This window comes from Fistularia commersonii, chromosome 26, assembly GCF_037954325.1.
Source record: "Fistularia commersonii isolate RoL2024-O1a breed Wild chromosome 26, RoL_Fcom_v1.0, whole genome shotgun sequence".
NCBI lineage: Eukaryota > Metazoa > Chordata > Actinopteri > Syngnathiformes > Fistulariidae > Fistularia > Fistularia commersonii.
The window spans coordinates 7786970-7802971 of record NC_141309.1 but is presented as its reverse complement, the minus strand read 5'-3'; the positions used below and the strand labels follow the sequence as shown (position 1 = coordinate 7802971).

The 16002-nt window shown below is 38.3% G+C and overlaps 1 protein-coding gene across 4 annotated transcripts; it reads left to right on the top strand.

The window, feature by feature from the left end:
- Positions 1-5274: 5274 nt before the first annotated feature.
- On the top strand, positions 5275-15826 carry poc5 (POC5 centriolar protein homolog (Chlamydomonas)). 4 transcript variants are annotated; one of them, XM_086174237.1, is made up of 13 exons: positions 5275-5322; positions 6154-6264; positions 6428-6575; positions 7195-7299; positions 7791-7990; positions 11525-11701; positions 11953-12057; positions 12523-12702; positions 13229-13403; positions 14631-14764; positions 14939-15040; positions 15182-15352; positions 15667-15826. In XM_086174237.1, the coding sequence occupies exons 2-13, from the start codon at positions 6181-6183 to the stop codon at positions 15799-15801; spliced, it is 1716 nt and encodes a 571-aa protein (XP_086030363.1). In that variant the 5' UTR covers positions 5275-5322; positions 6154-6180; the 3' UTR covers positions 15802-15826. The 4 variants fall into 4 exon arrangements, with proteins under 4 accessions (XP_086030363.1, XP_086030366.1, XP_086030365.1 ...); XM_086174239.1 differs by having other exon boundaries at positions 5281-5406; XM_086174238.1 differs by having other exon boundaries at positions 5317-5579.
- The last annotated feature ends 176 nt before the right edge of the window (positions 15827-16002 follow it).

Below are 16002 nucleotides of genomic sequence, written 5' to 3'. Positions count from 1 at the left end.
CAAGTCTCAGTTAAATACCTTTGACTCAATAATAACATTTGTTTAAAATAAGGTATTAAATTGACAAATGTGTAGCTTATAATTAAAATTATCTTAAAAGAATATTCAAATCACTTTCGACTACTTTTATTTTGGTGTTGTGGGGCTCTTTTAATATGGAATTGAAGCACAGATTTCAAAATAAAGGCAATGACCATAATGGATACAAATGTTTCACATCTGCTTAAATTATAAAAGACAATTGGTCGCAAAAGTTGTTGTGATTTAAAGGTAAAAATACTCAGCAGGGTCATGTCAGTTCACCCTCCGGCTAAGTATTACATGTACATCTGATTAGATTTCAATTCAAATCCAAGTTTGAAATCCATAATACTTTGAATGGTTTTTCATTTACTCACAATATTTTAATTTATATATCACCATTTGCCAAAATAAATGCCACCAGATGCTTTTGGAATGCCCAGTGATGATGACCACTGGAGAATAAAACCCAGGAACAATATTTCACGGTTCTAGTTGCATTAACATTGCATAACTTCTACAGTATCTAGGAGATAAATACCTTCGTTAGATGAAGTATGACTGTGCATTTGCTATGTCAGATACTAATGGGTCAAAACCACAAGAGCTCCTGCCCATGTCCAATTTCTCACTGTCATTTTTTAAAGAAAAAAAAAACAGAAGTTAAAGAACCTTTTGTGGAAAACACTATGAATGATGTATACATTTGGCTTACAGCACCACAAGTTGACTGGACTCTGAACACAAAAGATATCATGAAAATTATGAAAAGTGTTGCATACTGTATGCAAAAAGAGACAGGGTCAGTTAGACAGACAGATAGACAGAGACACACACACACACACACACACACACACACACACACACACATTAAACAAAGGATATATCTTTCTTCTGAGTTTGATGATTCCCAGATGCGATGACCCAGGGCTCAGGACATTCTCTGCTTTTGACGAACCCCCCCTCCTTCTCTCCCTCAAGCCTCAAGACACCATTTACAACTGCTGGAGAGCTGAGGTGCACTTAGTTTAATGTACAGGACAGTAGAGTGAACCTAGCACACACACACACACACACACATGCAGTCCATTGCACATGTGAAGACAAATCCCCTCCTCTTATCTGTGGCATTTTATCCAATGTCAAATAAACATGGACACATGCAAAGAAGATGCGCACATGGGTTCAGCTAAGGAAGATTATGTTTGCCAGATGTGATTTATTATGTGCATGATGAATTAGTCTTGATATTCATGGTTGTTGGTTGTTGGTGTGAATCGCTATCATTTTGCAAGTTGCTCTACATGCAAACTCTTGATTCAATCATGGCATAAAAAGTATACTGACTGTGTATCTAATTAAGTGAATAAAGATTGTGTGATATTAGATATAGTTTCTTTTTCAAATAAACAGAAATACGGCAGTGTATCTTCAATTATTGCATGTACACACAAACAAGGAGATAGATAGATAGATAGATAGATAGATAGATAGATAGATAGATAGATAGATAGATAGATAGATAGATAGATAGATAGATAGATAGATAGATAGATAGATAGATAGATAGATAGATAGATAGATCGATAGATAGATAGATAGATAGATCGATAGATAGTGTAGTATACATGTGGCACCCAGAACATCAGCTCTCCTCAAGAAAAGAAGAGGTGGAGGTGGACTGGAACAACTGTCGGTTGCTTATCTTCATCCGCAGTGTAACAAATGGATGTGGACGTTGACGGTAATTGTTTTTGCCTGGTAGAGAGATAGAAGCGCAGACTAACTGATTTAGTCTCCATCCTTCCTCTCAGTCTGCACCGCTCAGCCGCACTGAGATGGGTTCGCATCTTACGTTCAGTTGTGTGTATCAGTGCTACAATCCAGATGCTGCTTTGCCATGTCTGGCCAGGTTGTCAATGCAATAAATTATGGCTTTATAAATTATTTTTATTTTAATAACATATGTAAGAGGCACATAATACCAACTGATGTTTCAGCAATCTTACTTGTTTGTTTGTTTGTTAGTGATGTAATATCCATATTTTTGTAAACAATATCATTTTCTGTTGATATATCTTTTTCAAATGAGAGCCGGGATTCTAAAAAAGGTTCATTCCATGACACCTCCACTACCACCCAACATACAAAAACGCATGTAAAAATCAAAGTGCCAGAGTAAAAATAGGTTAGATTTTTGCTCAACTAAAACAATCAGTATCATCCATTGTCCAAGTTCCAGGACCGCATGTTGGTACAGACCACTTCTTTTTAAACCTCTGATATAGAGCTCATGGTACTAATAGAAATAATTACTTTCTCCTGTGGTATACAGTTAAATGGATGCCAACATTCATTTAAAAAGTTTTTTTTTTCCCGCCACAACATATCAAAATGTGTCGTCATTCATCAAGATTAAGTTGGATGGAGTAATGCTCATAGATACATACTGTACATCGGTACAATGTTTCTCCAAGGGCTGGTCAGCAAGCACTCCAAAAAGCAAAATGAAAAGACGGACATGTCAATGATGGGCTGATGTGATGGATTAGAGAGACCCAAGGGGAAGTCCTGGTCCATCAAAATGTAATGAATACTAATTTGAACACACCATGCAGCTGCGAATAACCCCGCGATGAGATTTAGCAACACTGTTCAGTAGGAGGTCGTCATTGTCTCATATAAGAGAAAAATGTGTGGATAATGTTGTGGATGATGAAAGCACATTAGTTATTGTCCTCAAGAATTATAGTGGCCTGTAAATCCTCCAACGGAAAATCGAAGACACAACAATATATCGCACAGTGTATGGAATTTGGATTTAGAAAATCGGGATTCTAAATATAAATTGACAAAAAGTAGGGGCCACAAAAACACTTTTGATTACTGTAGAAAACACAATACGGTATTTTTAAAAATGAAGGACTGCAAGAAATTTTTTCTCAACCAATCAGCCTCTACAAGGGGTGAACATTATTTCTTCAGTTCTGTTCTGTCTACCACTGCAAGATCCTGAACAGCGTGACGTACCCGAGTTAAAATACGAGAGGGAGTAAAGTCAAATGGATGATGATTATTGCCCTGGAACAGATTGAACAGGCAATGAGAGAAGAATGTGTGCTGAATAACATTTCAACACTCAAGGTATTTCTTTTGGTGTAAGGATGGTGATCCAATGATGGCTTTGAGGTCGTTCTCCTGGCTTGAATCTCATCAAAATAAAATATAGCCTGGACTAGGAAACTAGGAGAGGTATAAAGCAGGAGTAAAAAGATAAAGCTTGGCCCAGACTATTCTCCATTATATTAAATATATAAGGAATCAAAGGGGTCAAAATACAAGCATAGTCCATCATCAGTACAACTTGCTTAGTCATTTGTATCGTGTGCTTTGTGTTCATCAGTTTCTACTATGGAATTAAAAGTAACTAGACTCTTTGAAACGTGATATACAAATTTTCTTTAGAAAAGAAGACAGCGTGCTTTCAAATTAGAAATTGTATATTATGCAAAAACTTCTGCTTACAAGAATTGGACTGAAGGTATAGCAAAGTGTTGGAAATTTTCAATGATGATATGAGACAGATGACAATATAAGGAATCCAAATACAAAACACATATAACTTACCATCAGATTATTAGTTACAAAAAAAAAAAAAAAAAAAAAAAACACCTGCACGGGGATACCAGGATTAACACATTCCCAGAACCTTTCAAAACATCTGAATCATCTGCTCTGAAATGGAAAGAAGTAATCTGCAGGAGCAACAGCTTCATGTCATTCTGCAGGAAACCTCCACTCCCCTCAAAACAGCAGGGATTATCCTCCATGCCTGCTGCAAATTCTTACTCTGTGTCAACTGTTGAGACATGTAATACATTCAAAAAATGTGTGTGCGTGTGTGTGTGTGCGTGCGTGCGTGCGTGTGTGTGTGTGGTTGACTTAGTAATCATGTATGTTTCTGCTTACTTAAATATTCATATTGGTTGTCAAGCTCCTGTTGATCACCGGGCACACATCACATGCACATCACAGCAGTTCACCCTTCCTAACAGGATGCCTTCAGCCTTCAATGCCAGGTGGTGAGGAGGCTGCAGTCCAATAGCACTGAGAGGGACCATATGTCTCATCTCTCTGGAGAGTGTCCCAGCCTCGGACTGCCAGACCTGCGGGCCTTTCACACATATGTGTCTTAATACAGTTAAGCTTTTGGTTTCCAAGAAGTAACTGTAATTAATTTTTTGGGCAGTTTTCATTTCTGTGCTTGTTTAGGTGAACAGTAAAATTCTTTGCAATAGGGAATTTAATTTGATAACCCCTGCACAGCATACTACTGACAAAAAACTACACCTTAGGGTAAATCTTCAAGTTAGGAGAATATTAGTTTAAATAGTATCCTTACAGATCAAGGGATGACGTGGAGCAGGGGGTTGAGCGATCATCCTTGGAACCGAACATTCCTGGTTTGATTCCTGACTCCTCCTAGTGTGTCAAAGTGTTGTTGAGCAAGGCATGAAACCCCCAAACTATTCCCCTGTCACGACTAGATGGCAGCCAACTGCTCATGGTTCATCCATGATGGGTTAAATGCAGAGAAGGAATTTCCCTGCAAGGGACTAATAAAGTATAAATTATTTATCAAGATGCATAGCCAAAGAGATAAGTTTTTAAGCCACATTCAAAATTTTAATTACAATTGAAATATTTCTAAAAACTAGTTTGTTTTTTCTGTCAAACAAACATTGTTGCAATAGCAATGATACATTTTATCTAAAAGGACACTGCATTAGAATTCCGAAATATAAATGAAAAACGTATGAAAATAATGAGAGAAAGAGAGGTTAGATAAGATAAGGTTTTTTGTATCAAAATGAGAATGCGTTCCAAATCTTACTTCCCCTTGCTCAATTTTTCCTGATTAAGAATCCTTGAGTGGAAATTCACACTTTGTGAAGAATTGTTTTGGTTCACTGTTTTTTTTAAAACGTATTGCCTTAGAAGTTAAGACTTTAGGCTTTAAGTATTGTAAATGCCCCTTGGCATTTAAACAACGCTGAACTCTTACTATACTATGCCGGAAGTGATCGCCAATACAAACGTGTGATGCATGGCAGACTGTGGCTCTGAGGAAAGCATGCGTTGTTCCGCTTACCGTTATCATGGAAACAGGACAGCCAATCAGAGAGCATTTAGATTGTGCCCGCATCAAAACTATCCAATCAGAGACGCTTTTATTTAAGAGTCGGCCGATTTGAAATAGCAGAGCAAGCGTTTCTATTTCCAACCGAACAAATAAAGAAGGTAAATTAGAAAGTTAACTGTTCTTCCTCAAACAGATGACATACAATATTTTGAAAGTAGATTTCATATCTGTTCTCTGCGTAGGTAGGTTGTTGTGATTTTCACAAATATCCGTAATTTACTGTAACAGACAAAACGGAAGTGAGTGCCATCTATAGAATACTTTGGCAGTGTTTATGTCCACCGTTTCTTAGTACGTTAACTTGCACAACTTTAAACCCAAAAAATGGCTAGTATGTCTCTCCTGATTTAAAGAGGTTAGTACTTGTGTCCTGTTAACGTCACGTTTTAGCATGATATTTGAAGGCAATGCTAATGCTAATACATGAGAGTAAGAACCTAGGGCCAACCTTTGATACATTACTATGGCCACCTTACCACGGCTTTGTACACCGTGTTTTATTGCAACTCGGATACTTTGTTTTCGTATGCAGCTTTTGTACTACCGAATGTAATTCAAATAATGCAAATGTTGTCATGAAGTTATTGTTCGTCATTTAAATGAATTGCCAACAATTTTGATACACCAACAGTCTGACATATTTAAGAAAGAAAAACAAAACATAGTCTAAGGTCTAATTCCGTCACATCAGTTGTAAATACTTGTTAGTTTTTTTTTAACTGCTGATGGCTGCAAATAGATATATTTGGGGGTTGATGTCATCCCAGTATATGGGAACCACCAACTGACCAATCATATAACTAGAGAAGTTATTGCATTACCAAAGCATATGTATATATACTATGTCTATGATTATGTAGAATACAATTACAATGTATTTTACATTGACTGAAAACACAGATCTAACGGTCCATTTCTGTTCATTGCAGTACGTCACCTACCAATTTCACGTTCAGATGTCGTCAGACGAAGATGAACCAAGTGGTCCTATACTACCTAAGGACTCAGATCAAGGCAGCTCTGTATCCTCTGAGCTTCAGGTTGTTAGATGATATCTCTTTATACATAAGTATGATTCAAAGAGTCTGAATTTATAACATGAATTTTTAAAGTAATTTTTTAGGAAATGCAAAGATTCAGTCAAAAGTGTTTGAGTAGATCACTATGCTTACTGGTCTTTTCTCATGATTTATTAACCAAAAGGATGAGTATGAAGAGCTTCTTCGCTATGCAGTGGTCACACCCAAATTAGAGACCAGTTCTCGCTTGCAGCGTCTGGGCACCTCACATCAGTCTGCAGAAGGTCCTACTTCCCAGAGAAAAGATGATGCAGACTCACTACAACCAGCAGGTATAATGAGTTTGTCTGTTATGCTGGCCACATCCATACACAGCCATTTCACTTAGTCATTCTGTTGGAAATTTAGCTTGAGTCCTCCCAGGCACTGTCTCTATTAAATGATCAACTGCCAGTAGTAATTTGGGTTTGTAAAACATTTTATATGTCTCTCATTTTCATCATCTAAACCAGTCCAAGCTGCATAAATATATTGTTCTGTCAGAATGTACACCCTATTCTTTTCCCCTCCAACATCCACATTTAAACAGCCCATCAGTGTACCATCTGCAGCATCGTTTGGAGGTTCAGGGCTTTAACTGTCATGGAGTCGTGCACAGGGATGTAGAGAGCTGCTGGGCTGATTGGTAATGATCTCTCTGGCTTTCTGCCCATATTGCTTTTTAGAGTGCAGGCTCTCTCTTGCCCCTGCAGGATTCAATTAAGATATTGACATAAGTGCATTCCTAGATGAGAGACTATACTGGTCTTAGTCAGCATTTTTTGCTGTCACTTTCTTTGTATTTTGATTTATCATTTTACCTCTTACTTTCCTGTGTCACCGTGTTTTTGATTCTTTTACTTTTCCTTTCAATCCCATTCACCTTCATTATCTTTTTTTTTTTTCCCTCAGACTTCACTACTGAAGCTGGACAAGAGAAGTCAAATTGGAGTGTTGAGTCATCACATGGCTTCCCCTTGATTGTTGAGCCATCTCCACATTCAAGAGCTTCTCTTGGTAAACTCAGTGAGGGGTTAGAAGTTACCAGAATGTTTGTCTAAAGTCATATTACTTTTTCCTCCCTATAATATAAGCCTTTAGCCTGGCATCACCAACCCAAAGTGCAATAGCAATTTTGTGTAATTTACCTCGATTTCTAGGATATGTTAACTGCTCCAGGTCAAACACTAATGTGGCTACAAATAGCTAGATCCACAACCAATCAAAGTAAAGGAACGCATGTCAAATGATCAGTAATAGAAAGAATGTGCAACAGAAGAACCAATCACAACCACATGATGCATGATAGTATGCTGAGACTATGAATAATTGTGAATATACAACAAGGATGTTCTAACTGTTGTAAATTGGAAATTATGTGAGGGGGGATAGAAGGGTCTGCAGAGTTGAAATTGGCAGGTTTGTTTGGTTGCCAGGACAGTAACCTTTTTGAAAAAAGACAAATGGTCTAAATCATATTCGTCTATTATTTTTCTTCTACCTTCTAGCTGAAGAACTGGCAGCTCACACATCTGGCAGGGCGTCAGTGGTCTCTGACACACGTTCAGAGAAGTTACAGACAATACGAGAGAGGTCTCCACAAAGCAGCCCTGACCTCAGTGAGTCTGTTGTGACAGAAATGTTCATCTCAGAAGAGAATACCCGCAGGATGGAGGACATTCTGGACACATGGAGCAGCAACCTCAAGGTTAGCAAAGTTTCTGATTGTCTGCTATATGTAGGATCTGAAAGGGGACATAAGTAAATAAAGCATTTTTGAGAACATAGGTGGATTGGTATAAATTAGAAATTAATTTGATTGTATAGCCTTTTGATATTAATAAATTGTCAAACTTTTTCCTGAAAATCTGATCAAATTTGCCAGTCTTTAAATAGCTGCAAGAAATTACCTCAAAAACTACCTGGGGAAATAAGTTAAAAAAAAAAAAGTATCAAAGAAATAAGTCAAATATAAAAAGGAAAGACACACCCATGTACATATAAATCTATAGACACTGATAAGCACTGATGGTAGTACTATAAAGTGTCAGTGCAGCCATTTCAATATAGTTGTGGATAAAATGTGAAGAAATATGTGAAGAAACATGTCCCAGACTCCTGTATTTTTAAAAGACACATACCTCTCTCTTGTTTCTTTCCTTTTTATATTTGACTTATTTCTTGGACCTTTTTTTCCTTTTTCCCCCATTTCCCTTTTTCCAGGTATTTTCTGCCTAATTTTTGAGGCTGTGTGTGTATGTGTGTGTGTATGTGTGTGTACACCGTGGGGAGAACAGCTGTTTGATACACTGCTCATTTTTAAGCTTTTCCCACTTGCAAAGATTGTAGAGGTCTGTAATTTTTAATCTTAGGTACTTTGAGTGATGTTTAAGTAATGAATGTGCTTTGTATTGCTTGTCCTAAGTATTTGATACATCAGAAAAACAGAACTTAATATTTGTTAAAGAAATCTTTGTTGGCAATTACAGAGATCAGACATTTCCTGTAGTTCTTGACTAGGTTTGCAGGCACTGCAGGTTTCAGGGCAGCAGCTGGGCAATATGGATGTTCAGCTCCCTCCAAAGATTTTCTATTGGGTTCAAGTCTGGATACTGGCTGGGCCACTCCAGGATCTTGAGATGCTTCTTACAGAGCCATTCCTTAGTTGCCCTGGCTGTAAGTTTTTTGGGTTGTTGCCATGCCAGAAGACCCAGGCACAACCCATCTTCAAGGCTCTTCTTGAGGGATGGAGGTTGTCAGCCAAGATCTTGCGATACATGGTCCCATCCATCTTCCCCTCAATATGGTGCGGTCATCCGGTCACCCTTGCAGAAAAGCATTGCCAAAGAATGATGTTTCCACCTCCATGCTTCATGGTTGGGATGGTGTTCTGAGGATTGTTCTCATCCTTCTTCTTTCTCCAAACACGGCAAGTGGAGTTTACACCAAAAAGCTCTACTTTTGTCTCATCAGACCACAAGACCTTCTTCCATTCCTCCTCTGGATCATACAGCTGGTCATTGGCGAACTTCAGACTAGCCTGGGCTGACTTGAGCAGGGGGACCTTGTGTGCACCGCAGGATTTTAATCCATGAGATGAGATGAGATGAGATGAGAACAACTTTATTTATCTCGAAGGAAATTGTTGTGCCAGAGTTTCAAGCAAAAACATTACAGTAATAGATAATAGGTAGGAGAAAGGAAGGAGGAGGAAGTAGAAAGGAGGGAGAATAAGAAATACAATAAAATATAAATTGTCAAGGTTAAGGCTATCAAGTGTTTTAAGGTCTTAAGTACAATGACGGCGATGTACAATGACAATCCCTGACGGCGTAGTGTGTTACTAATGTTTTTCTTTGACTGTGGTCCAAGCTCTCTTCAGGTCATTGACCAGATCTGTGTAGCTCTGGGCTGATCCCTCACCTTCCTCATGATCATTGATGCCCCTCATGGTGAAATGTTGCATGGAGCCCCAGACCGAGGGAGATTGACCGCCATCTTGAATTTCTTCCATTTTCTAATAATTGTGCCAACAGTTGTTGCCGTCTCACCAAGCTGCTTGCCTATTTTCCTGTAGCTCATCCCAGCCTTGTGCAGGTCTACAATTTTATCCCTGATGTCCTTACAGTTTTCTGGTCTTTGCCATTGTAGAGAGGTTGGAGTTTGTTTGATTGAGTCTGTGGACATGTGACTTTTATACACATAACAGGTTCAAACTGATGCAGTTAATACAGGTAATGAGTGGAGAACAGGAGGGTTTCTTAAAGAAGAACTAATAGGTCTGTGAGAGCTGCAATCCTTACTGGTTGGTAGGTGATCAAATACTTGTCATGCAATAAAAAGCAAATTAATTACTGAAAAATCATACAATGTGTTTTTCTGGATTTTTCTTTTAGATTCCGTCACTCACATTTGAAGAGTACCCATGATGAAAATTACAGACCTCTATTTGCTTTGCAAGTGGTAAAAGCTGAAAAATCAGCAGTGTATCTAATACTTGATCTCCCCACTGTGTGTGTGCGTGTCTATAAGAGAGAGGCCTGTGTCATTTTATCCACTACTATATTGAAATGGCTGCGCTGACACTTAACAGTACTAGCATCAGTCCTTAACTTTTCTGCTGTTTTTAAATTATTTTTTTACAACAGGTCGTACTCATTAATGTAGCTTTATTTTAAATTTTATAATCGTTGCTGTTTATACCAAGAGAGTATGCGTGTATAAAATGCACACCTTCCTTCCTTCCATTTATGTCAGTAGCACCCTATTACTGGTACCCTTGGTTAGAGGGAATTAGATTTAATGGAAGAAATAAGATGGAGGAAGTGTATTGGCAGAGAGTGGAAGAAAGCTATGGATTATAGAGATTATATTATATTTTGTATTTTACCCATATATTTACACATCTGTTCGCACTGTAAATACAAATTTACAATCATATTATACCACATTACTGATACACTACGGGTTTGATACAAGCTGCATTTTGTTGCCTTGTACTGTTGCATGTGTAATACAACAAAGTTTAATCGAATCTGAAATAGAGGAAATCTAAACCGTTACAAACACTTAATAGTGCAGCGGCTTTAGGGTATTCTCTTAATGTAATGTCTTCTGAGGAAGTATGGAAGTTATTCTGATGTTTTACAGCTGCCCCGTGGGGGCAGAAGACATCTCTGATCAGACATGGGACCGTTATTGTTGCTGTATGAAAACCCGGGAGCATTTTTTTTCAATTCCAGCAGACCAAATTTATTCACATTATTACATTCTGCTTAAATGTCACAAGTCTGATGATATTAACTTGATTCTGATATATTGCCCAGCCACGCTTGTAAGACCGTAATGCAAATGATTAAGGGTCAACTTGCCTTTTTTTTGTATGAATTCCCTTGGTGTTATGGGTTTCTAAAGTGCTATTTTTACTAACTTGTTGAAGAGCTAAGGAGCTGTGCACATCAGAAGTACAAATTAAACCCTAAACCAACCACATATATGGTCCAAAAAAAACGAATACACAGATGAATTAGTCTGTTTTATGGAGATTGGGTTTGTTGAAGGTCACTAAATTAATCTAATCAAACAAGAGATGATGTCTGCCAGGTGTTGGTTTGCCAACACCACTACGCCTGTTCGCAACTCTCCTGCTTTCTCTCTTAAATGGAGCTGTGTTTTTTTTTGGTTTTTTTTTTTGACCATATTTGTAATCAACATACTGTGGCACTCTCTTTATCTTAATTAGTCAAATGTGCTGATGGAGCTCCAGAAATGGAAGCTGGTCTTCATGGAGCGACACAAGCTGGAGATGAAAAAGGAGAAGGAGAAACATGCATCCCAGACCACTGGCTTGAAGTCAGAGCTCGACAGTCTGAAAGAGCTTTTACAGACCTTTGAGATTTCCAACCAGAGAAAAGATGAGGTAATTTTTTTGTTTCTTGAAGTGTGTGTTACAGGGTTGGATATGTTGAAATCTTATATTCCAGATGTCCCTGAAATGTTTATGTTGGCAGGACACTAAAGCAAGCTTTGTATAGTTACAAGTCTCATCTGTATCTCATCAGTCAGTTGCAATTCTTAATTTATTTTAACAACTCAAAAGAAAAAAATCAAGGGACAGCTTGTTGTCTCTTCAAAACTGATAGGCTTGTTGGGTAATGTGTGTGTCGTCAGGTGATTGCAAACCTGAGTCAAGTGCTGGACAGACAAAAAGAAAAACTTGAACAAATGAAGGCCTTTACCCAATGGAGACTTCAGCACAATGAGGTTAAAGAGGAGGTACAGATTTTTTGAATGGTTTCTTACAGTTCAAAAACATATTTTTGATATGGTATAAGTGTCCTTAAAAGAAAGCACTTTAACCCTCTCCAGGCAGATGTTGCAGATTTGCGACAGCTAAATGCTACTTAGCTAATTACGCCACAACTTAATTTGAGCCTGAGAGGGTTAAGGTACTTTCATACTTTATTATCAAGTATTCATGATTTATTTAATGTACATTGTATCATCACATTTAGATTGTTTTATTGAATTCCCTTAATGTAATTCCATCTTAATTTTTTATTAACAGTCTTTTGTTTTTCATTATATTGTTTCTTTGAAACCAAGGCAATGAAACATATTTTTGTCCAAATGCTGACATAGGACTCTTGACGAAAGGGGGAAAAGCTGCCCCCTACAAGAATTAATTATGGCTGTAATTACTCTCATGAGCATTTTCATGGTCTTGTGGTTCCCTGCTAGGCTGTTGCTGCTCAAAGAGCACAACACCACTACAATTTGCAGCTGAAGAGGAAGGTGTGGTTAGGATGGAGCTCTCTGGTCCAGAAACACTGGAAGGTCAAGGTAGAGCAAGCATGTCGCACAAGAGCTGAAGAGGTCTGCAATCGCCTGTCTGCAGAATATGAAGCGAAGCTAACTAAGGTAAATTATATGGTGCTCCTTCCAAATTGAGGCTGATACAAAACTGTGAGGCCAGAACATACATATATGAAATAGCTAAATCATGTGACATACTCTTTAAGATAAGGTAAGGTTTATGTTTCACATGCACAGTTACACATAGTACAGTGAAATGTTTCAATACCTGTAGCCAGTAGCAAAATAAAATTGAGCTCACTGAAGAAAAATTCAAATGTATGTCTACATGATATAAAACGTAGCATTTACTTTAAAGTGCAAAATGCGTCGGTGTGCATAAGGTACATAGTGGTTCAATTTAGAGCCCAGAGTTGAGCAGGCAGATGGCTTGAGGAAAGCAACCCTATAAGACCTTTTTAGCAAGGCCGTAAATAACTGAGTCATTGGCTGTCTTTACTGGAATGAAATTAATTACTGGACAAGGGCCACTTAGGGTAGGTTTTCTGTAAACTACTCTAAACTCATCTGTACTCATCTAAAAACATGTACATTTCTAGCTTTATGTGGTTTGTCACTTTGCTCTTGACAGCACTACGAGGCACTCGAGAAGGCCCAAGCTGAGATTGTTCGGCTGCGACATGAGCGAGAGCGCTATGAAGAGTCCATGAAGAAAGCCTTTATGAGGGGTGTCTGTGCGCTAAACCTGGAGGCCCTCCACATGCTTCACAGTACGGAGGGGCGACCAGGACAGCCTGAGCACAACGGTCTGTATCTAGAACTAGGTTGTAGATCCGTAACAATAGTTAATATGTTTTGACATGGATAAATGATTTCACTAGATTGCTGACCAAACATGTTTTGATTTCAAAAGGAAAAATAAAAAAAAGGAGTGAACCGTTACTCAATCATCTTTAAAATGAGTAAACCTAAACTCAAATTACCAAGGAAATCATTAAGATATTAACTAAAACTGCAAGTAGTTAATGGGTGTTTTTTTTTTTTTGAGAAAATAACCTAAAGATCTACAACAGATTACCCAAGAATAAGTATAATTTGCCAAAGTAAGGGAAACTCCTTGCATGATATGACAACTACTAATTCCCTTTGAGAGGGCCAATATATGTTTTAAAGTCGTTCATCCTGCTTGTGTAGAGTCTGCTACCAAGATAGCGTTGGAGCAGCAACTAGTTGCTTGTGACATAATTCTTTGTTTAACCCTCGTGCGATCTTAACATTGTGTTTACTCCCCTTGTCCTACAGGTCAAAAATGACCCGTAAGACAATCTTTGTACCCTAGTGGTTTACAGCCCACATGCAAAACATAAACAAAAAAGAAGTATCACCTTTTCTAATTATGGGGTCTCTTTGGGAAAAGTCATAAAATTTCAAGTTGGGAAAACATAGGTTAAGGTGTTTTTTCTACAGCTAAACGTGGTAGTGGGTCACCTCTGACCCGCAAGACAACACAAGGGTTAAACGTCAAAATTTTCATAGACCCTAGCCGCCATATTTTACCACCATTGGGGTCCGAATTACTCATCAGTCGATCGACCGTTTGTTTTGCAGTCCCAGTCACTAAGCCTTGCTTACTGCTGCTTACTTACTGCTTACTGAGCTAGGAATCACAGACACAAAAATCCTGTGTGTAATGCCTAGACAGGGTGTTGTCAGAGCTGTCTCCACATGACACAGATGATTTGGATTGAGTGAGAGTGGTAGGGAACCTTCCTAAAATCATTCATAAGCTCATCTCATGGTGTGATGAGTCAATTGATGCATTGAGTGCTTGTGCTTGGCTAAGGTTATATACAGTACTTCAGTTTGCCCGAAATGATTTTAACAATTTGAAATTTTCATTAAATCATGAATTGATAATACTTTGAGAAGTGCATAAGTGGGAAACTAAGGCGAGGTGTTGTCATTTTCCTTACAGAAGATCAATACCAACCGCGGATACAATAGTGTAACTCAAGTCCTTGTTCTCTCTGCAGAACCCCTGCCGTCGAAAGAACAGTCTGGCTCCGCTCCACTGACCCAGCCTCCATCATTACCTGTCTCTGGCATAAGACTTAGCCCGGTTCATTTTGATCATGAGCCTCCTTTTCAGAGTGAAGGCAATGATATGGTGAGATATTTGGGATTTTGATCATCTCCCAAAATAGCTTTGAGCTCATATGCTGCAGTTTTCATGTAAATACGACCATAGCAGAATGCCTTTTAGTACTTTTATTCTTGCCTGCTTAGAAAGGTCTCAGTTTTCCCCCTTTTCTCTTACTTTGACCTTTTTTTTTTTCCTCAGATGAACTTCAGTGCCCCTGTGTCCAGGACAGACGTACTCCCTTCCACCTCAGTGGCTCACGGCTCACTCCCACTAGGCGGCACGTCAAGCTTCAACAAACAAGTAACGAATTGTCAAGTCGATTCATTTCCAATGAAAATCTCCAGCTTCCAAAATCTTTTCAAGCCGTAAAATTGACATTGTTGCACAATTACACAAGTTTGGTTTAAAAATAGTAACGATAAATAACACATGTTGTTTCAGGTCAGTGGTCGCGGTGTCACCATCAACCAGCATAGACACCCAAAAACTATTACAGCCCGCATTACTGCACGACCTGACTCTGCAAAACAGTCACGCAGCACCTTCCAGGTGATGGGTGTGGCTCCACCCATGAGCTCTGTTATAGTTGAACGCCATCACCCGGTCACACAGGTAAATGCATGGCCCTACTTTGAAGTAGGGCTGGACAACATATTAATAAATGTAGTATAGATTTAGATGTTGTATTGATTTTTTTTTTTGTGTGTATTTTGTATTGATAATTGTCTTGATTTTATTAAGATAATTATAAGATTTATTGATAAATCTTCAATGATTTAATCAAAATCAAAACCTGCTTTTCATTATATAAGTGGAAGCGCCACCTGACATTGTCATATATATTTTTCCGTATAGTTCAACTGTACTGTACCTAGTTTTTTTTTTTTCTACATGTCTTGTTGTTCATCTTGTTGCTCTCTTTCCAGCTCACCATTGGTCAGGCCATGGCTGCAAAGTTCCCTCGCTCCTCCCAACAAGGTCCGAGCTCTGGTGGAGGAAGGGGCTCCTCCAGAGCACAAACCAGCAGCTGCAACATGCACTCGATAAAAGTAGTTGAATGAATACAGAAATCTCTTTTACTTTTAACAGCATACATCTTGCAACAATAATATCCCTCACTCTTTCTTTAAATCTATTTAGTATCCGTATTAGTTTGCCTCCCCAACCAGCATTTCCTCCACAATTTGAAAGCCATAATTTGCTGAGAATTTTGTTTCATCTATAATTTATTTAATTTAATTTTTTTTCTTTTTTTTTTTTCA